The 25,158-nt window shown below is 43.6% G+C and overlaps 1 protein-coding gene across 5 annotated transcripts in view; it reads right to left on the reverse strand.

The window, feature by feature from the left end:
- ANO2 (anoctamin 2) overlaps positions 1-25,158 on the reverse strand; it is a 393,019-nt gene that overhangs the window by 94,747 nt on the left and 273,114 nt on the right. For all 5 annotated transcript variants that reach the window (XM_077953328.1, XM_077953330.1, XM_028829182.2 and 2 more), the window contains one exon: positions 3,512-3,586. In XM_077953328.1, the coding sequence (XP_077809454.1) occupies positions 3,512-3,586 (75 nt within the window). The remainder of the gene's footprint in view (positions 1-3,511; positions 3,587-25,158) is intronic.

The raw sequence follows: 25,158 nt of genomic DNA on the forward strand, positions 1-25,158 counted from the left end.
ACATTATTGTTCTATTTATTGCCCACCCAACTTACATATTATTGTTGCATATATTTTAGTTCTATCTTCTTTAACTTCATGAAAATTGGCATCATTATTTTTACAGTCAAGGTTCATATAGGTTTTCTCACATATTTACCACTTTAAAAGCTCTTCATTCCCTTCTAAAACCATGGTCTTCCATATGGGATCATATCCAAGGCACATTCTTAGAATTTTTTTTTTTTTTTTTTTTTTTTTTTGAGACAGAGTCTTGCTCTGTCGCCCAGGCTGGGGTGCAGTGGCCGGATCTCAGCTCACTGCAAGCTCCGCCTCCCGGTTTAGACTTTTCTCCTGCCTCAGCCTCCCGAGTAGCTGGGACTACAGGCGCCCGCCACCTCGCCTGGCTAGTTTTTTGTATTTTTTAGTAGAGACGGGGTTTCACCGTGTTAGCCAGGATGGTCTCAATCTCCTGACCTCGTGATCCGCCCGTCTCGGCCTCCCAAAGTGCTGGGATTACAGGCTTGAGCCACCGCGCCCGGCCTAGAATTTCTTTTAATGAGAGATTCAGTTGATAGCAAACTCTCAGTTTTTATTTGTCTGTAAATATCTCTAATTCATCCTTATCACTACATGATGTTTTTCTTGGGCATAGAATTCTCAGTTAGAAATTGTTTTGTTTTCAGCACATGAAGAGGGCTTTTCATTGTATTCTGACTTCCAATGTGCTATAAAATATCAGTTTTAAGTCCAGGTGTCTTTCCTTTGAAGGTAATTTGCCTTTGGATTTGTGGTTGCTTTTGAGACTTTTCTTGTGTCTCATACACTCTACAATTTCACTGTGATATATCTAGATACAGATTTCTTTTTACCTTTTCTGCTTGGGTTTCATTGGGATTCTTCAATCTGTGGATTGGCATTCTGCAACAACTTAGGAAACCACCAGTCCTTATATCTCATTCATTACCTGTTCTCTTTCAACCTGTCTTCCATATTGCCAATTTTTTGTGTCGCTATACTGTATTACAGATAATTTATTCCAGCCTGTATAGAAGTTTACAAATTCTGTCTTCAGCTTTGTCTAACTTGTTGTTAAGTCTATCCATGGCTGAGGCAGGAGAATCACTTGAACCCGGGGGACGGAGGTTGCAGTGAGCCGAGATTGCACCACTGCACTCCAGCCTGGGTGACAGAATCAGACTCTGTCTCAAGAAAAAAAACAAAATCTATCCATGGTCGTGGGTGTGTGTGTGTATACACACATATATACACATATATACATGGTATATAAAAATCATATATATAACAATATTTTTGTTAATTTCTATATATATATATTTATTTCTAGCAGATAGAGGTTTATTGGTTAGTTTTCACATCTGCTAGATAATTTTCAAAATAGCTTCTTATTCCTTGTGTATATTTTTAAGTTTGCTGTTTTAACCTGTGACTGATAATTTCATATCTCTGGTCTTTGCTGTGTGTTCCCGCTGGTTCTTTCACATGGTGCTTCAATTTCTTGAGCAATTAGTTGTTTTTGACTGTGTTCTCTTCATTGCCCTTGAAAAATTATTTTGGGTGACTTTTTGAGGCCTGGCATAAATAGTACATATTCATCTTCTTCTGGGTACCTGGGAGCCCTACTAGTGTTAAGTTCACAACCTGAGGTTCCCTGATCCTCTTACGTGGTGACCCAGGATAGAAAGCCACAATAGGGATTGCCCCTGGCCACTTCTTAAGAACAGAGTTTTGTTTCCCCTTTCCTCCCTTTTCTGCTTAGATCCATAACAATTTTTTTTCTGTAGTCTCATAAGTGGGAAAGGGTGTGTATAGTTCAGTTTCATCTTTACTCTGAACATAGCCCTTTGGAGTTCTGATTCAATTTGGTGAGGACATCCTGTTACAATCCCCACTTGGGGCCATCCGTCATCCCTAATTTCTATCCTGCTTGCTCCCATAAAACCGCCAAAACCAAAGCCTAGGTTTGCCTAGACGGGCAAATGTTCTCAAGGTAAAAGTAGCTCTAGTGCCCAGGCATTTGTTTCCTTGGTTCCCATTTTCCTTTAGATTTTAGCCTCTGGTATTACTTCCTATTCTGTCAGCCCTTTGAGGCTTTGAGAAGATTGAAAAATATATTCATTCAATTTTTTTTGTAAATTTTAGCAAAATGGGAAGTTACAAATATCCTAACCTACTACTACGGGAGACAGAAGTCTATTTTACCTATTTATTGTTATTTATTTACTTATTTATTGTCTGCAAATTTTTTAAGAGAGGGATTATTTTGTTTTGTTTTCTGCTGTATCCCCAGTGTCTAAGAATGGTGTCAAGCACATCGTTTGACTCATTAAATATTGAATGAAGGAATAAACTCTTTAACAATAATATGCATATTGTGGGAGGCTTTGAAGTGCTAAATTAAACTTTATGTCATAACAGCTTAACACACGGCAACTCACCACATATTCTTGAATAAATTCCACATGCCTTGCACTTGTTAAGCAATGAAAAGAAAGCAAATTTAGACTTCTAAGCTGTGGCAAGGCACCCATCAACTCTGTACTTCATCTGAAAAATGAGGAGTTGAATTGGTGATATCTAAGTTTCCTTCACCTTTTACATTTCTGAGACGAAAACACAGTTCCTGTACTTAAAGGTCATGATGGCAAAAATAATGGCAAACAAACAAACAAACAAAAAAACCCCCTCAGGCCAGAGTCAGAGTTACAACAATTTCCAGGCCAATTTTTGGAATAAGTGATCCCTCTTTCAACCTGCAACTAACATGTAGGCCTCCTTAGAAATGCTCTGAGCTGTGAGTACACACACTCCTTTACAAAGCACAACCTCCAATCTTGAATACCGTAAGGAATATTTCCATAAAGAGATACGGGGTATTAGTAACCCTAACATTGTCCTCTGATTTTTGCCTTCCCCGAGGTCCTCTAGCTTCAGGTACTGCTGTCTTGCCCACGCTGGCAAACAAGAATAAACTGCTACCATCTTATTGATCTAACTCAAATACGAATCACAGGATTTTCCCTCAGCTTTCCCTGACACAGCTGAGACCATCTGGGTCTTGCAAAAGGGCTGTACCAAACTCTAAGGTACAGCACAAGGAAATAAACCCAGCAACCATAGGAAAGCTGAAGAATCACAGTTACCGAGCCCAAGCTGGCTATCTCCTGTGGCTTCCAGACTCTGGTCTATCCATAGACGTCAGAGAGAGCCACCCCACAGCCCAGACAGGCTGCTGCAATTGCAGCCATCTTACCTGATTCCTTCTCCAAGTTTCTGGTCTGTCTCGATGTGGAAGCACCATCTGGCAACCTACTCCCCGGGAGTTCCAACTTCCAGCCTGTGTGGTCAATGGCCTCACTATCAGACAAGATCCGGCCCCTCTACACAGGAGTGTGGCTCTCCCTTTACCAACCTCTCATGATTTTCCTAGCAGAATATAATATCCACAATAGTCACATAACAGCATCTACATGCATGCAGTCACAGGCAAGTGGTCCCTCAAAGAAATTACCATGAATAAGATGGAGGCAAAGTTCATCAGGTAACCTGGGAAACGATCCTTCCAGGTCAGTTTATCTTCATCATCCTGGGGAGAAACAGGAGAGCAGAGACAATCAGAGGGCACAAATAACAGATATTAATTTGCTCTCAATTTGCATATATTTGCATATGATTGATCATTATCACCCTATATAGATATATTTCTAGTCACTGATGCCTTACTCTCCATATTATCAACAACTCTCCTAATTTTAGAATTTCTAGATAAGCTGGAATAGCCTGGAAAAATTACAATGAAAAAAGGATAAGATTTTACTTCAACCTCACACTGGGCTGAAGTTCTAATTCAACCACTTATCAGCTGTGTGATCCTGGATATGTCTCTTATTAACATTTCTGACCTTTTATTTCCTCATCTGTAAACTGGGCACAGTAGTGACACCTGCCCTGCCTACTGCACAGGACAGTTTTGTTTTGTTTTAGTAAGAAACATGTGAATACAGTAAAGCAATGGACAAATGACAGATAACAACCCAACCACAGGGCAGCATCCCATAAATAGATCATCTGTTAAATAAAACATCAACCACTGATCTTAGAGCCTAATAATTGTGCAAATTACCAAAATTTTGTTCTTCAAAGAGGCTACATGTAGTATTATGTGCTCTCCCTTGTCACAAATCCAAACATTTTGAGGCACAGGTTAAGCTGATCCATTCAATCAACTTGGCTGAGAATCCTACCTTTTTCCCCTTGGACTGGGTCCAGTTCACCCGGGCCATTATCCTGGGACAATTGTATCACTAACCAGAGTCCTCCTTCAGCATGCTCTGAGGACCCTCATTTGGTGGGGGACAAGGGAGGGGCTGCCAACAGCTATGAATGGCAAACAGCTCTGCTAATTAAACAGCTCTGCTGTATAAATTTAGTTCAGGCACTTGATTCCTCTGAGCTGCAGTTCTATAAAATTAGAATGGATACAGCTGTCCTGCCTACTACACAAGGTAGCTGGGAAGACCATCTGAAGCCGTGTTTGTGAAGGTGCCGAGAATATGGCAGAGCACTCCCTGCCAGTACGGCAAGAATCCACCAGTACTTCTGCAAGGTGTCTGAATGCGGCTCAGCGGTGAGCGCTCCAGGGCCCCTGCTCTCTCCTCTCGCTTCCTCACCACTGATATTCAGAACACACCTGATTTGGTGCTAGCAACAGTGCCATCTAGCCTTTGAAAGCTTGTACTGTAAGCGAAGGACCTCCTTATCCTAAAAGATTTCTTTCTAAAAATCCCTCTAGGGCCCACTGTGCGTTGATCTTGGTGCCAGGCACAGTGGGAGGCAGAAGAAAACTGACAAGATCACCACTCCTGGGGGGCTCACAGGCAAAGGAAACAGAGATGACACCCACACACCAAAAGGTTTAAGAATCCCTGGTCAGTTTGGGAGTGAGGGTTACCTTGGGAGTGAGTCTGAAGGGATGTGAGAAGAGGAACAATTCTCTTGCCTGGAACTGAGCAACAGGTGGAGTTGGCTTAATAAATTGTGGTGGGAATGATGTTATAGCTGAATTCACTTAGTAATTAGCACTTGCATTTACAGATTATGTAAACAAGCAATAGATTCAGGTTTGCACAGACTTAGGGATAGAATCCTGTTGCTAGACTCTTAGCCCAACAGGCTTTCCATCACACAGTGAGAACAAGGTAACTACATCTTGTGGCCATTCTGAAGGAATAGGAACATGTGAACCTATTTCTGATGGGATTGGAACAAGACTCATTCACGTTCTTCTAAATTAGGCCAAACATCAACAGGGATTAGAGTTTCTTTCATTTTCCTTCAGTATTAATTCTTAGTTTCACTCACACACTAACATTTTCCTTACAGGTTTTTTTTTTTTTTTCTTTTGGAGACGAATTCTCGCTCTGTTGCCCAGGCTGGAGTGCAGTGGCACGATGTTGGCTCATTGCAACCTCCGCCGCCCAGGTCCAAATGATTCTCCTGTCTCATCTTCCCGAGTAGCTGGGACTACAGGCACGTGCCACCACGCCTGGCTAAGTTTGGGTGTGTATGTGTGTATTTTTTTAGTAGAGACAGTGTTTCCCCGTGTTAGCCAGGATGGTCTCGATCTCCTGACCTTGTGATCTGATCTGCCCGCCTTGGCCTCCCGAAGTGCTGGGATTACAGGTGTGAGCCACTGCACCCGGCCCCTTAAGGGTATTTTTAAAAGATTTTTCAAGCTGTTGACAAGGAAAACTGAGGATGGGCTGACGGATGATAACACTCAATAGGGATTCTGAAGAGACATTTGAGGGGCCGGGGAAGGACTTTTCCTGAGCCTCCCGCCCAATTATGGTCAAGGTTTTGATGAATAAGTCTTGGTTCAGTCCTACTCAACAAACAAAGTCTAAACAGTGCCAATGGGCCGGGCTCTGTGCTAGATACTGAGGACACACTGAGAAAGTTCAGCTCTGCCCAGGAGGAGCTCAGAGACCACCAAAGAAACAAGGAAAAGCAATTCTAAGCTAAATCTGATTCGGAAGGTGGCATTACTATTTTGCATAAAAACGAGACGTAACTAAAAAGCAACCAAATTAAATGTCCACTCAAAGCAACTGAAAGAAAAAATGCTCATTTTGATATAACGTTGTAGCGTATGTTGAAAAATCACCCCTTCTTATGTTTACATTGGTGATCTCTTTTTTCTGGAAGTCACAGCTCCCAACACACACACAGTGCTCATGCGTTCAGACACTCTCCCAACATAAGAAGCCAAGAGAAACACAACGTTGCACCACCGTCTTCCAAGCTCCCAAAGTCACTAGTAAAAATGACAGTGAGTAAAGTAGTCTTATAATAATCTGGCTCTAATAATGGAAGCCAATTAAAACTCTCCATTCACGGATACATTAACAACATGAAGACTTGCAACAAAATATCCTTAACTTAAATACATTCTGCTTACAAATCCTATAGCCAGCATACAAGACAGCACAAAGAGAAGTAGGCTTGGAACCAGGACATCCAAGTTCTGAACTCTTGGCTCTGGTCCTTCTTAGGTGAATGACCTTGGGAAATTCCCAGATCCTCAGTTTCTTTATCTGTAAAATAATTTATGTGCCCTATCTGTAAAATATAGTTATATCTATCACACCAAATTACCATGCATTTAAAATTGCCCAGCCTGTGAAGCAGGTCAAGAGAGTGCAGGCACACAGAGGTAGGAGAACTCTTAGCACCTCTCTCTCCTTTTAAAATGGAAATAACACTTGTCCCACCTAAGTGGCCCAGGTATTGTGTGGATCACATGAGTGCACGCATATGAGAGAGCTTTGTAAACTGGAAGGCTCATAAAAGTAAGGTCTAATCAGCTTCATGATATAATCAAAAGCAGGTGACTATAAAGCACTTAGCTAATGCAATCATTGTTAAGACAGGAGCCTAGCTGTCCTCTGTGCTAGCTTCTTTGTCTCAGCTCTTTGTGTCTATGTCCCTTGATGATGGCTTCCAGTTTTGAGCCTCCAGACAGCAAGCAGCACAGTAATAAAACCACATAAGTGCCCTTTTGGCAAGCTAAACATTTGGAAATGAAATCACTGAAAAGGCAATAGGTGAGAGTGCTATTTAAACAAATCCCTTGGAGAATAATTTTGTAAAGTGGCAATCATCCTTGAGTTTCTTCTTCTTTTTTTTCTTTTTCTTTTTTTAGAGACAGAGTCTCTCACTCTGCCACCCAGGCTGGAGTGCAGTTGCACAATCATAGCTCGCTGCAACCTCGAACTCCTGGGCTCAAGTGATCATCCTGCCTCAGTCTCCAGATTAGCTGAAATTACAGGCGTAGGACATCACACCTGACTTCATTTTTAATTAAGATATAATTTACACACAGTACATTTCACCTTCATTAGTGTTTAGTTCTGTACGTTTTGATAAATACATAGTCATACAACCACAACCACAACAACAATCAAGACATAGAACAATACCATCACTTCCCATTATTCTCCCATGGCCCTTTGTAGTCTATCACCTCCCCCAACCCCCAGAACCTGACAAGATCTGTTTTATGCCCCTTTGGTTTTACCTTTTCCAAAATGTCATATAAGTGGATTCATAGAGTATGCAGGCTGTTGAGTTTGGCTTCTTCGACTTGGCATTTGAGATTCATGTTGTCCATGTGGTTGCGTGTGTTGATAGTTTGTTCCTTTTTATTGCTGAATAATATTCCACTGTGTGAAGGTACCACAGTTCATTTGTCCTTTCACTATTTGAGGGATGTTTGAATTGTCTCTAGTTTTTAGCAATTATGAATAAAGCCATCGTAAAAGTGTCTGTGCACTAGTTTTGGTGTGAACATAGGTTTTCATTTCCCTTGGATAATTACCAAGAAATGGAATTACCAAGTCATAGGGTAAGTATATGTTTGACTTTATAAGAAACTACCAGACAACTTCCCAAAGTGGGTGTACCATTTTGCATTTCCATTAATAAGATATGGTATTCCCTTCCTCTATTTTCTTTATTAAATACATTTTAAATTTAGGATAGTTTTAGATTTACAGAAAAGCTTCAAAGGAGTTCCCATATACCCTGCACCCAGTTTCCCCTATTATATTAGTTAAATACATTTTTTCACAACCAATGAACCAATATTGTACAGTATTATTAAAGTTCATACTTTATTCATATTTTCTTATAAATATAAAATCTAATATTACTTAAATTTAATAATATACTATTTATATTAGTTTTTACCTAATAGCCATTTTCTGTTCCAGGGTCCCCTCAAAGAAAACGCATTATATTTAGTCGTCATGCCCCCTTAGACTCCTCTAGACTGTGACAGTTTCTCAGACTTTTCTTATTGGTGGTGACTTTGTTCGTTTTGAGGTGTACTGGTCAAGTATTTTGTAGAATGTCCCTCAACACAGGCTTGTCTGAAGTTTTTCCCATGATTGGACTGAGGTTATGCATTTGGGGGAGGAAGACCAAAGAGGAAGGGGCCATTTTCATCACATCATATCAAGGGTACAGGTTAGAATATGACTGACCACTGATGACGTCAACCTTGATCTCCTAGTGGGGATGATATCTGTCAGATTTTTCTGTTGCAAAGTTTCTTTTTTTCTCCTTTCCATACTTTACTCTTCAGAAGAAAGTCACAAAGTGCCCACATTTAAGGTGTGGGAATTATACTCCACCTCTCTGAAGGGGCAGGATCTGCAGATTCTCCTAGGTTTTTAATCCAGATTTTTATATTTTGAGTTTGCTAAAAGCAGAACTGTAAAGAAGAGATACTCAGTCATACCAATATGAAACCAGTGCAAGTTACTCCCAACCCTAAAAGAAGAATGAAGACGATAAATGCCAAGTGACCAGGACTGGAGTGGAACTGGGTTTGGGCTTCAAAAGAAGCAGGCTGTGGTCCTCATTCTTTGGGAAGCCCACAAAGGACAGGAAGCCAAACCTTGACATCCTCACTGGCAGTTTCATTATCATCATCTGCCTCAGCCCTCCAGATAATAACAAGAGGGTCAGGAATAGGTCAGACTGGTTTCTATCAAAATGTTCATACACTGTCCATATGTTCTGGCAAATATTTTGGGGGCAGTGTCAAACAGAAGAGAAATATAATGGATTTGGAAATACAGGACGTGGGCTTCATTCCATCTCCACCTCTTTATTAGCTGACCTAGGGCATATTGTTCAAATTATCTGTGTCCTCAAATCAGCATCTCTAATGGGACAACTGGTAACTTTCCTTACTGAGCACTCAATGAGTATACCACATATGTGACAGGACTTGGAAAATTACAAGTTCTATATAATCGTGAGTTGTAGTACTCTTGTTTCTATACAGGACGCATACATCGAACATCAAATATGTACCTCAAGCATCATGCTAGCGCCAGGCAGTAGGCATACATAGAAGAACAGCTCACATTCTTGGCCCTAACTAGTACCAGAAACTGAGAAAGATGAACACAAATTACGACATGATATGACACACAAAGTGCTACGGAAACATACAGGAGGGAGTGAATTCCAGCCTAGAGGAATAAGGAGAAACTTCAATGACTAGGAGACATTTCAGTTGTGATTAAAGAATGATTAGAGTTTCCCAGGATGCAAAGGGGGATGAAGGTATTCCAGAGAAAGCACCATGTGCAAAAGCATGGAGATACCATAACACACGGTATGATCAAATGGCTCAGTGTAATGAGAGGGTAGGACGTATACACAGCAGCAGGGTTTTAGATAGATAAGGTTAAAATCAGATTCCTGACTACCTGGTAATCTATGGTGCATCTTTCACTATGACATGAAGGATCAAACATCAGAACAGAATGACACTTCTAACTAGCACATAGCAAGTCATCTGATCGTAGTCTGGCAGGGGTCATAGAGAATAAATAATCCAGTCCCTTGCTGATCAGATCAGTCCTGAGGTACATACAGGAGGCGAGGTGACACACCCATGGCTAGTCAGCAACTTCATTCTAGGCAACACCAGAACAGGGCCTCTGATATTTCTGCTCAGTTGTTGAGAAGGCTGTTGCTAACTGGTTCCTTTATAAGGAATGGTTGCTTCTAGATTTTAAATTCTAAATAATATCCAGGGACCTTTTAAACATGAATTATGTTTTAATGTCATAGTCGATTTATTCTGATGGTGGAAAATATTGAAAGCAATTGCTTATTTGCATTCAGTTCTGTGTACTGTTTGAGGAGCGGAGCTGAGGTGCTATCTGCCTATCACTTCCAAACCTTTACTCTTCTGTCTATGAGAGCCTCTCCTTTGTGGGGCACACCATTCAGCCATAAGGACTTGTACTTTGTGATTATCATCTGCATCGCCATCTTCCCCAATCCTGCCATCATCACAAGCAGCTGAGATCCAGAAACTGACTTACTCCTTAATGTCCTCATGTCAACCCTACTTCACTCTGGCCAGCAGCTCCTCACCACAGTCCAGGTAATGTTGATATTTGGAACTCTTCACTTCCTATTCTTCCACTACTCTTAGTCTGGCCCACCACTCCAGTCATACTAAACATCACACACATGCTTCCGTGCCTGAGTTCGCCTAACAGAGCTACACAACAGTGCCTCATATTGAATCAGAGCAGCCATCCCACTTCTAAATAAGATAAGGGATTCTGAGTGCCACCGAAAAATTACACAACTGCATGGATTGATGTCACTATACAGTCACAACCGGCAACATCAGCTGTGCCCCTGTTGCTTCCTGGCCATGCTTTTCTCATTCTCCTATACACCCATCAGTTGTGTCCAAATTGCCCCTCTCTCTATGCAAGCCCCCTATTCTTCTATCCCTTTTCTCCCACTCATTATGTAACCTCACTTTTTTATTGGGAAAAAAAACCTCAAGATCATCATGTGAGAATCTCAATTTCTCCTTTTGCCATCTACAATTTTATCTTCATTTTTTCGCATCTGACCTTTCTGTCTCATTTGGAGAGATGTCCCTCCCTCTTGCTGACTGCCATTTCCTTTAAATTTCCTTTAAATCTCATCCTCTTTCTACCTTTCCTTTAAATCTCATCCTCTCCTCAAGGACTTTGTTCTCCTTTATCTTAAAACTGTGTTTTCAGGCTTTTGCAGGTACCTTCAAAATCATCTGCAGGATTTGTTAAAACAGATTTCTGGGCTCCACTCCCAAAGATTCTGATTCAGTGGCTCTGGAATGGGGCCTGAGAATTTGCATTTTTAATAAGTTTTCAGGTACAGTGAGTGCTGCTGCTGCTGCTGTGTTGCTGCTAGTCAGGGAACTGTACTAACTGTCTTAAACCATTTCCTTCTGCTGGGTATGGCCACCCTGCCTGCAGACACACCAAAAAATAAGAGCCACCACTTTTAAATTGCTTACAATGTGACTGACAATTAGCTATGTGCCTTAGACATATCCTATTTAATTACTGTAGTAACTCGTGAGGGATGATTATTATTCCCATTCTATAGCTGTAGGACCTGAAGGTTCCAGAAGGTTATGGAACTCGTTCACAAGTGAATAAGTGGCAGCTCTGGAATCCAATGTGTGTGAGTCCAATGCCATGTACTCCACAGCCTCTCATGTGGTGCAATACTCTGTCATCTAAAAAATACATGAACCATGAGGTAGCCACAATATTGGAAGGAGTCAGAAGAGAGTAGGGTGCCCAAAACTCAGGGAGGGACATAGAGTCACAGCTCCTCCTGACAGAGAGATGAAGCAAGTTAAGAGCAGCAAGGCATCCATCAGAATTTGTCATTAAGATCATCTGCAACCTTTGTAAGGAAATTTCAAGGGAATAGTGGCAGTAAAACCAACACTGCAAATGAGGAAGTGGATGGAAGGTGAGGCGAGAGCAGCTATAATTTCCTTTCTGAAGAAGTTGGAGGGAACACAGGGTTGCAGAGTTCAGATGTTTAATACCAGCACTTCCCCATACTTTTTTCCTAGCTAACGTGACCACCCACCTGTTGAGGACCCTCAAATTCTTATCACCAGCCCAGATCTCTCTGTTAAGCTCCAAACTCATTTGTCCAACTGCCTAGTGAGCATCTTGAACGGAATGTCCTAAGCTCAAATGTCCCAAAAAGAACGGATCACCTTGTTCCTTAAACCTTCTTTTTTATCCTAACTCAACCACGTGAACTGAACCATGCCTCTTTGAGCAGGCAACACCTGAAACAGAGGCATTCCCTTGGGTTATTTCCTCCCACACACTCACATTTGATCGGCCCCAGGTGTCATGGGGTCCACTTCTTAAACCTTCTCCTGATCTTCCCCTCCTGTCCATTCGTACTTCTGATGGCTTAGTTCAGGCCCTGCACAGTGGACTCATTCCCCATCCACTGTTCTTATTGATTTTCTTGTCTTTCCTCTTCATGAACTGTCAGTTCCAGGAGAGCAGAGGCCATATAGCTGGTGTCTAAGCATAGTGTCAGATACATAGTGCAAACTCTTTAATTGTTTGTTCAACCAGTGTGTCTCCTATCAGGTCCTATCAGGACCTCAACTCTGAAAACAATCTTGGTAACATTTAACCAGCCTCACTTAGATCCCTCTCCATGTAAGGAGGCATGCAGGGCATGGCCTAGACACTATGAGAATTCACTGAGGCCAGTGGCAGGTAGAAATAAAATGGAGAGTTTCTCATCCCTGTCTTCAGGGAAACTCTGTCTGCCTTGAGTTCCCAGGACAGGGGATCCAGACATTGCAGCAGGCAGAGGTCTTCTACAGATTGGGAGGTGACTGAGGCCAAAGGCCTCTGGTCAGAGACACCACAGGGAACTGTGGATAGAAAGGGTTGGCAGGGCCGGGACATGGTTTCTGAGGGAAGTTACTTGGGGGAGCCTGTTTCCAAGAATGACTTCAGTAAACCAGGGCTGGTTAAATTGCATGACAGATAGGAGCTGGTCCCAGACAAATGGACTCACGGCAGAGTGGGATTTAGAGATTGACTTGGTTGGGGGTAGGGGTGGCAGTGGAAGGCTAAAGCCCAGGTTCAACTATGTCTGAGAAAGAGTCAAATAGCAGTAGTTTGTTCCAAAGTCCTCATCAAGAACACAAGCTCCTAAAGTTGATCAAGTACCACTTATGAGATTCCTGTGCTGGGTGCCTCCATGACACATTGTGATTTGATAGGGCTGGCTTGAGGAGACATCAATACGTGGAGGGCTTAGAGAAGGGAGGGTTGAGAAATAGCGAAACTCCAAAAAGAGAGGAACAATGTGAAGAAGTGCAATATACTTTTCAATTTTTTTGTTATGCTTTTTTGAAATAGGGTCTTGCTCTGTCAGCCAGGTTGGACTGCAGTATACTTTTCCATTTGAGGGCCCTTGGGACACTGTCAGAGATGAGAATCAAGGAAAACCCAGGTGCTCCTGGGCTCAGGGACGAGGTACGAGTGGCCATCTGGTCTCACATGACTGAAGGTCTCTGGTTAATGAGCTTTACGCATTTTTATGAGCCAGCCCACTGTGTGCATCAGTTGCCCTGAGTGTGGGGGACTCCTCAGCGCAATTTCAGGTGGAGATTAATAATTCCAGCAGCCAACGCCATAAATTCAGCCTCTCACAGAATGGCACATGTTCGAGGGCAGAGAGGGGACTCTGGCTGCTTTCACAAAATAAATGCAAACCATAAACTGAGAGGAGTTATGCTGTGATCTCCTGGTTTGTGACTTCAGGCCACCTTAGCCCTCCATTACATATGTTGACTAAAACAAAGGAGAAAGAGATAGTGAGGTTCTGGGCCAGCAATCTGTGAAATGGGACCATAAAGTTACATTTGAGAAAAAATATTATCTGCTCATTTGTCTTTCTCTCCTTCTCTTCATCCCCCTTTTCTTCTTCCTTGCTGGAGCTGGGCATCTCACTGTGTCTATCCTGGGAATGCTGCAGTGTAGTCTAGCCTGGAGGTGGCTGCCTGGGTTCAATTTCCAGCTTGCACACTTATTGAACGTGTGACTTCAGGCATGTTACCAACTTCTGTATACCTCCACTTCCTCACCATAACAAAGATATTGAAAATAGTGCCAACAGTATGAGATTGCTGCTGTGGAGATGAAATGAGGTAATGCATGAAATATGCATAGGACTGTGCCTGGCACATAGTTAGATCCCAATACTTGTTACCTATCATCTGATGATCAACAGCATCATCATTGTCATCATCATCATAATCATATCACCAAAATTAATATCATCATCATCATTACCATCATATTATCAACATCACCGTCATCATCATCATCATCAATATCATCGTATCAAAATCAACATAATCATCAACATCATTATCATCATTGTCATCAATATCATCATCATTGTCATCAGCATCATTAAAATCATCATCAGCATCATCAGCATCATCATTGCTTTATCCACCAGGGACCCTGTGGCCCTAACTAACAAGGAAACCCAGGTAATTATGGGCAAAGTTTTCTACAGCACAAACCCAGGGGCTGCTCTTCTTATCCCAAAGTCACACAACTGCCTTGTGTGACCTCATTCCACCACCTGGTCCCACTTTCCCCTCAGACCCAAGCTGCTCAATGCTCTCTCTGCTGGGTGAGCTCCCAAGTCTTCTCACAAACAGCACCTACTATAGCAGCAGAGGTTCCCCCACCAACTTCATCATCTTCTTTCTCCCTTTAGGTCTCCCTCTTAAAATACTTCTTCCTCCAGGAAGCCTTCATGGCCTGATCAGAGGAGTGAGGCCAGTATTTGAGTGCATATCCCTCCCTTCACAGAGCATTAGCCTCCCATAGCTCCTGTCAACACAACGTCAGTCTGCAAAATGGTCTTGGTCTCCACAGCCCAAGCACACCCAGCCTCTCTGGAGCTGAGCCTCCAGGTCCCACCCCTCAGCCCCGTGCACTCACCTATGACTGACCCTCGAAGCCTTCCAGCAGGAGAGAAAGACTTTAGGGACAGGGCCTCAGTCTAGGAGGGGAATCTTGGCCAAGGGGCACGAGGCAGTCATGTGGCACAGCACCTAAGTCTGCAGGCATGCCTAAAGCCCAGGACAGAACGCAGTGTAATTTGTGGCTCAATTGGAAAACATTCTTTATTCCTCCCACTGCGTGGTTTTCCTAGCAGACACAGAAGAACCCTGGCTCCCCTTCTCCCCTCCTAGGGTCCAGCTCACTTACTCTGTTCTTTCTGGCTTCCCAGAGAGCTTGCAGCTCCCCTTTCTTTTTCTCAGCTCGCTGCCTTGTCCTCCCTGGGTTCCAGTACTGGGCTGAGCTTCTTTGTGGCCATTCCCTAAATCCCAGCTGTTCTGCTGTGTGCCCTGCCTGGACTGGGATTTGAGAGCCTCTTCCCAGTCACTCTCAAGGGAGGCCCTTTTATTTTGTGACAGTGGTACAAGGAGTCTTTGATGGGTTGCTCCTAGTGAGGTGGGAAGGCCTGGGGCAAGCAAGCCCTCATCCGTCTCTGAGCCTTCTTGTCTGCAAAAGGGAGAGGCCAGCCTGAAGCTACCAGCAACCTCCATCAGTACTGCAGAAGGTCCCTTACTTAACAATTTTTTCGACTCGCAATTTTTCAACTTTACAACAGGTTTATCAGGTCATTAAATGCATTTTCTACTTAAAATATTTCTGACTTATGACAGGTTTATCCATCATAACTCCACTGTAAGTCAAAGAGCATCTTGACATATGAATCCTTGATATTCAGCCTTTTCTATACCATCATACGAACATCTTAAGCCAAATGACTATGAACTTTGAATACATCTAAACCCTGTGCTGTGGCCTCCAATGCTTACCACGATCTGGGCTTTGACTCCTATCCAACTTCATCTCTTGCCATACAATCTTTTGTGTACTCCCTCTCAGCCACACTGGCTTCCTTCCCGTTCTTAGAACACACCAAGCTGGCTTCCATAGCAAAACTTTAGCATGACTCCTCTCCTCTCTCTCCACCCCGCTGCTCCCTCAGCTCAGCCTTCAGTTCTCGATCCCAGCATCACTCCCACAATGAGAACTTTCCCACGCCCCTTGTCCATCCCTGGTCCTTGTTATTCTCCACCACAGCACTTATTGCTATCCAAAGTGACCTTGTTTATTTATTCATCTCCTAACTGGCTTTTTAAGGAAAACATCAGCTCCGTAAAAGCAGGGAACTCCAAGTATCATTCAACATGGATCCAGCACTTGGACCACACTGATCACAGAATTCATTTGCATGGATGACTCAGAGAGTGGATATCAGTTTGGAAAAATAGCCGTGCTCATTTTGGTGGCGCTCCACGCTCAGAACATTGGGAATGAGTATTCAGTCGCTGGGTTGGTCAAATCTAGTTTTGCATAGGAAGAATTCCACAAAGCAATTCTGTGCCACTGCTTCAGGTGACACACCAGTGCCAATCTCTCACGGATCTGAGGAAAACCGAAGGGAACAATGCAAAGGTTCATAGTAACCTCTCAACAGTTTAAGAAAACTAGTCAATTGCGTGGCCCACAGACTTTAAGAGCAGCTTTTCTCATATGTATTGCAGCAAGGAGGTTAAGTGACACCCAACTATGATCTGATCTACTCTCCTGCCTGTAGCGAGCAGGCCATGAGCCTCCTGTGCTGATCACAAAGACCTCTACAACGGCGATCCTGCAGCCACACTTAGCTCCTCTGCCTAGTGCTTCCTGTCCCTTTGGGTCACATAGAATTTCTTAGTCTGAGCTACAGGCCTGAGGCTTTATTTGGGTCCTTTTCTTTATGTTCTAGCCCACAGACCAGAGAACAGATCCCTAGAGCGTTCATTTAGACTTAAAGTTCTTGATGAAATCTCCTGCTATTCTTATTTTCTTCAGGCTCAATATTCCTAGTTCCTACCATTAGTTTTCCTACTGAATAAACATGGAAGGGAATCAGAATCCTTTGTTCCTGTCTGTATCAACTCCCTTCTGTGCCTTGATGGAACTCTGGGCTGCCCACAGCTTACTGTGCTGGGGGTGGGTGGGGACTTGAAACAAAGGCCTTCAGCCCAGGAGGATGGGAAGAGGAGAGCTGGGGCTTGGCACTCAGTGAGGCTCGGGCCATGGGGAAGACTGGCCACCACTGTGACAGACAGAGGCTGGGATGGGACACGAGGGCAATGCCACTGCGTCCCACATCAGCTAATCCTTGGAATCACATGGGGGGAGCTTTAAAAAATACACCGATTCCCGGCCCTTCCCTAGATCTGCCAACTCAGAACCTGGGGGAGGGCCAGGAATCTGTTTTTGAAAATGCTTCATGGGCAATGCTGGGAGATGCTGTTCTTTACCCCTCCCTCGCTGTGTTTGCTCCAGGGCCTGTACTCCTGTGGCTTGTTCCTCTGTGAACAGATTCTCTGAGAGGAGTTCACAGGGTGGAAACAAGCTTGGAGACAATTCCCTCATGCATGGTGTCAACACAGAACCCGCCATGCCACCTGCCAGGCAGCCCCGCCAACTCGCCAACCTGCTCCCATGGTGCCCCTCCCTTCTCCCCCACCCTGAAGCTGATTACTGGGCTAGGGTAGATGCTGATTACACTCAGTCCAGGGATGAACTTCAGACCCACTGCACTCTCTCCGTAGTTCAGGGAGTAAGAAGGGCAAGAATTGAAGGTGGGCATGCCGCCTGGGCTGCAGTCAAAGCTTGTTTTGATTTTCAAAGCATCAGCTTGACACACCGGAGAAGACCTAGACCTGTGCAGTTACCTTGCATTTTGTGAATTTATTGGGTTTTAAAATTTCTCACTACAGACAAAACACTTTAACAAGTACCTTAGATCCTACACCTTAAGAGATGGTTGGTGTCCTCCCCTCAAAGCAGAGGTGCCAGGCTTCTCAGTGTGAAAAAAAAAAAAATGACATTTTGAAATGTGTTGGTAATTTTTATTTAAAGATTGTGCTCTTTGAAATCAATTTCACGTGATAATAATAAGTCTTGCCAACCCCCGTGTGTTCTGGTCAGAAAAGTAAAGAAACTTGTTCATTGTTTTGTTAGCAACATCAATCAGTTCTAGCCTCCACCTATGGACAGTCATCACTCTTACGCCAGGATGCAGACCACATACATCTAAAATAGTGTTTGTTTTTAACTAGGAGGGCAGAAGAAACTGTTTTCAGGAACTCGCAACAATAATAAACTGGCCAAAAAAAGACATTGCAATTGGCCCTCATCATGGTATTTGATAACACTGAACTCCCCTAGCATGCAATGTTTGTTGGTTTGGTTTCAGATTTTGTTAACTAATAGAGAATGGTGGTTAGTTCTTCTTCTTTATTAGAATCAAGGGGCCAGAATAAATGGGATGGGACCCTAAAAAAGGCAAGTTGGGTAGGACACAGGGAAGCACTTCCTAGACCTTCTCCAAACCTGGGAACACCCCGAGGGACGAGTTCTCCATTACGTTTTGGGGGAACAGAATCATTTCCAAAGCTGGGCCCTGGTACTTCCTGCAGACACACTCGGAGTCACTATAACACACACTGCTCAGTAACCAGTTCTGAAATGAGCACGTCAAATGACCTATAAGAAGGATCCCTCCTTCCTGCGTGGCCTGCAGGCGAGGAGAGACCATGTCCCACACGCGCCTGTCTCTTCTCTGGGCCCAGTGCTCTCCGTGTCCAGGAGTCTGCCCTGTCCTGCTAGGCTGAGGGCATCCTGGACAGAGCCACAGCTCAGGGGCAGAAGTCAGTCTGTGTCCTTGGCATGAGGGGCTTCAGCTGGGCATGGGTCTCAACTCAAGAAGCCTTGGTGCAGAGAGGAAAAGCAGAGCCAAAGAGAGGAAGAAAAATCCATTAAGCAGAGGAAATGAAGCATGGAATGGTTACACTGTGGGTGAATGAGCAGGTAGAGTCTCTTTCCTCCTTTCCCACTCTCACCCACAGGGCCCAGGACTAGGACCTGTGCACAGGGGACTACTGAATACAACAGTAGGTGCAGGTCTTAGCATGGGAGAGCAGACTGAATGAACTCCACAAATCCAACTAAGACTCAGCTCCTGCACATGATCACCCACCCACCATCCTAGGTGGCAAGGAAGAGAAGCACCTGGGACTGAGCCCAGGTCCCTGAAATGCTGAAATGCTCAGCCCATACCCTGAAATACTGACTGCAGGAACCTCTGCACTGCTATGGCTGCCAGAACTTATCTCATCCTACTCTAGACACCAGCCCTGTCATCAGCCCCCTCCAACTCCCTTATGAGTGCTGAGTTCAGAGGAATTTGTTTTGACCCTCAAGAGGGGTTAAGACACACTGATAGGCTGATTGGATCAGACCTCTCAGATGTCACCCGTGCAGTGGCCCTACCTGCCTAGACAATTAAGAAGAAACATTTTACTATGATTTTTATAAGCATTCATGGTGTTCCAGGGACTGGGCTGTGACCTTTGTGGTCCAGGATGCTTAGTGTTCTGAGAGAGACAGATGGGTTATGAAACAGTTACAGTGCAGTGGAGTAGTTGTGATGTAGCCATGGCCAGGATATTATGGAAGCATGGTGGAAGAGCTTCTGACTTTTCTGTCTTTGGAAAAGATTCAGGAAAATTCATGCATGAGTGCTTACATGTACTTATGCACGTATGTGCACATACACACAAACTCATGTTTGGTGGTTTGGGTATGCACTAGAACAATGACCCTATCTAGCTAAGGTAGTGGGCCAAGATTAATCATTCCATCCATCTATCTACCCATCCTTCCATCCATCCATCCACCCACCCATCTACCCATCCATCCAGGCATCCATCGTTCTATCCATCTACCCATCCTTCCATCTATCCACCCACCCATCTAACCATCCATCCAGGCATCCAGGCATCCATCCATCCATCCATCCATCCATCCATCCATCCATCCATTCATATACCCATCCATCCATCCATCCATTCATATACCCATCCATCCATCCATCCATCCATCCATCCATCCATCCATCCATCCATCCATCCATCCATCCATCCATCCATGTGTCCACATCCATCCATCTACCCACCCATCCATCCATCCATGTGTCCATCCATTTCTTATATGCTTACTATGTTACAGGCTCTTTATAGGATTCTTTACGTATCTGATTTCACTTATTCCTCTCAATAACTTTATGAGATATGAATTATTAGTCTCATACGTAAGAAAATTAAGACCCAAGAAGTTTGGTTGCTTGACCAGGGTTACACTAGTACACTAGTAAACGGCTGACCCAGGCTTCTCATCCAGATCTGAATAATTCCAATCGTATGTTCTTTTAATCTCTTCTGGATTCCTCATACTCTGTTCAGAGGAATTTGTTTTGACCCTCAAGCGCGGTTCTGTTCTCCCCCATACTGAAAAACAGAAAACTGGATTTTCCAGGTACTAACAGATATTCAATACGCATAGCCTCTCTCTCTTTTAGGGAATTTCATGGGCAAATTCATTTTAAAGGCTCAGAGAAGTCCTGTACTATTTTCAGTTTAATCCAGCATTTACTGATTATGATCATCATTATTTGATCAAGAAACTTCTTGGTGGCAAAATACCCAATTCCATGACAGCTGGAAGAGTTCCTTTACCCCCTCATCTGACCTGAGACCAGCACAAGGACTTCTTTCCCTAAGCAAGTTGTCTATTTTTTTTTTCTTCAGGCAGCAAATAATGATTTGATCTTAAGCCAACCAATAACCAAACCCCTTGCATCTCCGTGACATTCCTCTTCCACATGCCCTTCAGCTCGGTTTCTTCCCTGAACTGCAGGATGTCTCTGCAAAGCGCAGAGGGTGCAGGGGCTACTGGACCTCCAAGAAATGATGGATTTGGTCTCCAAGTTGATCCCTTAAGAGACGGCTGCTGCCCCATGTGGGTCTCATCACTGCGTTCTTCTCATCCTATCTCCTGGCTCTGAGTCTCAAATGTTTACTGGCCCAGGGCAAGGACCCATTCCCATAGTATTCTAGATTCATGCCATCTATCTCCGACTCCGTGGCTGGGTGGCAGGACAATGGCCTTGTGTCTGTGCTTCATCCCGCAGACTCAAGCTTCTGCCTCAGGGAGGAATCCATTTGTACTTACTTCCCTAGATTCTTTTCCTCCCTCTTGTAGTTCTTTCTAAAAATAGAGAGAGACTGGCATAACCAACCAGCAGTGAGCACTCCTGTGCCCGGAGGGATTTTATTTGTTGCCTCAGAAAGAGAAACTGCTTCTCCCCACCTGAAGCCAGGACCCAGGAGCCAATGGCGACACAGTAGTGCCTTCACCTGAGGGAGTCTCTCCACTCTGCAGCCTGCCCCACATTCCAGTCCTGCCACACCCCACCCTGGTCCCACCACCCCCACCACCACCCCCTCCCAGGGAGTCAACACATCATCTCTTTGCACTCCAGGCCCTGACTCACTGCATGGTTGGGGAGTGACGGCCAGGGAATCTGAAGCCTCAGCTGATCCAGCCAGGATTCCTACTCTGCACCACAGGGTACAGAGCCACCCCCCTGTGCCACCGGCTGGGGATTTTTTTCCAATGAGCTCAAATCATAACAAATGCTTAACACACAGAAGTAGCTGGAGTTGGCCTCCAGAAAACGCATGAGGCAACCCTTTACTTAGTGAACAAAATGCACAGCTTAATGTAAGAGCTTGTCCTCTCCTTGGTCTCATCATCATCACCCAACTGCAGGCCCTGGACACAGGGTAATCAGAGCTCTCTGGAATCCTGCACATGCCAGGTCAAAATTTGTGGATGATGTGTTAGGTTTTGATTGTCTTCTGATACAGAAGCAGAAGAGTGAAAGTTGAGGCTGGGAAAGAGAAGGGGAACCTACCTCACTGAAAAGAGTAGGCAACCTGGAAAAAGCTAGCAGGACAATGAATGCAAAATAGAAATGAAGAGAGTCTTTCTCTCCTTTCCACCCATCTTTATTCATCATGCATAGAGAAATATTGATGGTAGGGAAGGAGTGAAGACAGAAGGGAAGGAAAGAGAGCCTCAACTTCTGATCTTCCCAAAGAGGGCCATCCTTGTGTCCTCTTCTTTCACCCCTTATTTAGTCTGGGGAGGAAAACATTGGGCAGGTATCCCAGGACTGCCTGAGTCAGGGCTCACCATCACCACTGGTTGACAAGCACTCATGAAATGCACACCAGATCTGAGCTCTGCTATTATTTACTTGCTGTGTGAGTTTTCATGACCCAGAAGGAGGAAAAAAAAAATTGTTTAAGCTCCTCGTTACCAAATTTTACCTTGAAAAAATAAAACGGTTTTCAGAACTATGTTCATTACTTGGTCCGCCCCTTTCTTCCCCTCTTCTCCAAAAGCTGGCCATTTAGATGTTCTCAGACGAAGACTCTTTGGTGGCTGTGGGGCAAAGAATTAACCTGAACCAAAGAGGAGCTCTGCAGCAGCTGGCCCCTGTCCTCAGCTTCTGGGAAGTGATCTCCAGGACCATAGAATGCCCTGCCTGATGGGAGTGTCTTTGTTTGCCGTGGGGCTTTGGCCATTGGACAATCTAACGAGATCTATGACGGGGGTTTTGAGCCACATTGTATCAGGGCTACCCACAGAAGGGCTGGTGACTGAAGGTCAACCATGCAGGTGGAATGTGATCAAGCCTCAGTAAAAACTCTGGACAAAAGGCTTGGATGAGTGTCCCTGGTTGGCAATACTCTGAACATACTGTCACATGCCGATGCTGAGAAAGAAACATTGTCCTGGCTTGATGGAAGGGGAACACTTGGAAACTCTGCATTTGCTGCTTTCTGGGAGCCCACCCTATGCATTTCTTCCCTTGGCTGAAGAAGGGACCTGCAACCTTTCCCTGTAATAAACCAAAACCCAAAGTACAACAGACTTCAGTGAGTTCTATGAGTCCTTCTAGCAAACTATCAGGCCCCCTGAATTTGCAATTGCTGTCAGAAGTGTAGATCAAGTCCCCAAACTTCACAGTTGGTTAGCTCTTTACAGCTGACCTGAATTTTCACAGTGATAATACTGATTAATAGATAAGTAGATGGCACCTCTCCTGGTGTGGCCATTCTTAATCTAGTCATCTGGTACATTGGCCTAATGAAGACTCCTAGTTCATCAAAAGATTCAACCTAGTAGTCAGCTTCTAGGATTATATAAGCATGAGTACAAATTGCCATGGTTTCAGGGTCACAACTTTTGGAAGTATTGATAGCTCTTTTAAAAAAATGTTTATTTTTATTTCAAGTTCCAGGGTACATGCAGAGGATGTGTAGGTTTGTTACATAGGTAAATGTGTGCCATAGTGTCTTGCTGCACGTATCAACCCATCACCCAGGTATTAAGCCCAGCATCCATTAGATATTTTTCTTAATGCTCTCCCTATCCCCTTCCGTCTCCCCACAGGCTTGTGTGTTGTTCCCCTCCCTGTGTGTTGTTCCCCTCCCTGTGTCCATGTGTTCTCATTTGTTCAGTTCCCACTTATAAGTGAGAACACGTGGTGTTTGGTTTTCTGTTCCTGGATTAGTCTGCTGAGGATAATGACTTCCAGCTCCATCCACGTCCCTGCAAAGAACATGATCCCATTCCTTTCTATGGCTGCATAGTATTCCAAGGCATATATGCACCACATTTTCTTTATCCAGTCTATCATTGATGGGTATTTGGGTTAATTCCATGCCTTTGATATTGTGAATAGTGCTACAGTGAACATACACGTGCATGTATCTTTGTAATAGAATGATTTATATTCCTTTGGGTATATACTCAGTAATGTGATTGCTGGGTCAAATGGTATTTCTGGTTCTAGATCTTTGAGGAATTGCCACACTATCTTCCACAATAGTTTAACTGACATTTCCACCAACAGTGTAAAGCGTTCCCGTTTCTCTGCAACCTCACCAGCATCTGTTGTTTTTTGACTTTTTAATAGTAGCCATTCTGAATGGTATAAGATAGTATCTCATTGTGGTTTTTGATTTGCATTTCTCTAATGATCCGTGATGTTAAGCTTTTATTCATATGTTTGTTGGCTGCATGAATGTCTTCTTTTGAGAAGTGTCCATTCCTGTCCTTTCCCCACTTTAAGGTTTTTAAAAAAATTTTTTTCTTGTAAACTTGTTTAAGCTCCTTGTAGATTCCAGATATTAAACTTTTATCAGATGGATAAATTACAAAAATTTTCTCCCACTCTGTAGGTTGCCTGCTCACTCTGTGATAGTTTCTTGTCATGTGCAGAATCTCTTTGGTTTAATTAGATCTTGTTTGTCAATTTTTGCTTTTGTTGAAATTGCCTTTGGCAATTTTGTCATGAAATTTTTGCCCGTGCCTATGTCCTGAATGGTATTGCCTAGATTTTCTTCTACGGTTTTATAGTTTTGGGTTTTACATATAACTACTTGATCCACCTTGAGTTACTTTTGGTACAAAGTGTAAGAAAGGTGTCCAGTTTCAATTTTCTGCATATGGCTAGCCAGATCTCCCAGCACCATTTATTAAACAGGGAATCCTTTCCCCATTGCTTGCTTTTGTCAGGTTTCTCAAAGATCAGGTGGTTGTAGATGTATGGTCTTATTTCTGAGTTCTCTATCCTGTTCCATTGGTCTGTGTGCCTTTTTTGTACCAGTACTATGGTGTTTCAGTTACTGTAGCCTTGTAGTATAGTTTGAAGCTGGGTAGTGTGATGCCTCCAGCTTTGCTCTTTTTGCTTAGGATTGTCTTGGTTATACAAGATTTTTTTAGTACCATATGAATTTTAAAATAGTTTCTTCTAATTCCGTGAAGAATTTCAATGGTAGCTTAATAAGAATAGCATTGAGTCTACAAATCACTGTGGGCCATTTTCACAATATTGCTTCTTCCTATCCAGGGGAGTGGAATGTTTTTCCATTGGTCTGTGTCCTCTCTTATTACTTTGAGCAGTGGTTTGTGGTTCTCCTTGAAGAGGTCCTTCATTTCCCTTTGTTAGCTGTATTCCTAGGTATTTTATTCCCTTTATAGCAATTGTGAATAGGCATTCATTCATGATTTGGCTTTCTGCTTGGCTGTTGTTGGTGTATAGGAATGCTTGTGACTTTTGCACATTGATTTTATATCCTGAGACTCTGCTGAAGTTGCTTATCAGGTTAAGAAGCTTTGCGGCTGAGAGGATGGGGTTTTCCAGATACAGGAGCATGTCATCTGCAAAGACAATTCGACTTCCTCTCTTCCTATTGGAATATCTTTATTTCTTTCTCTTACCTGA

The sequence above is a fragment of the Macaca mulatta genome, chromosome 11 (assembly GCF_049350105.2).
Source record: "Macaca mulatta isolate MMU2019108-1 chromosome 11, T2T-MMU8v2.0, whole genome shotgun sequence".
Classification (NCBI taxonomy): Eukaryota; Metazoa; Chordata; class Mammalia; order Primates; family Cercopithecidae; genus Macaca; species Macaca mulatta.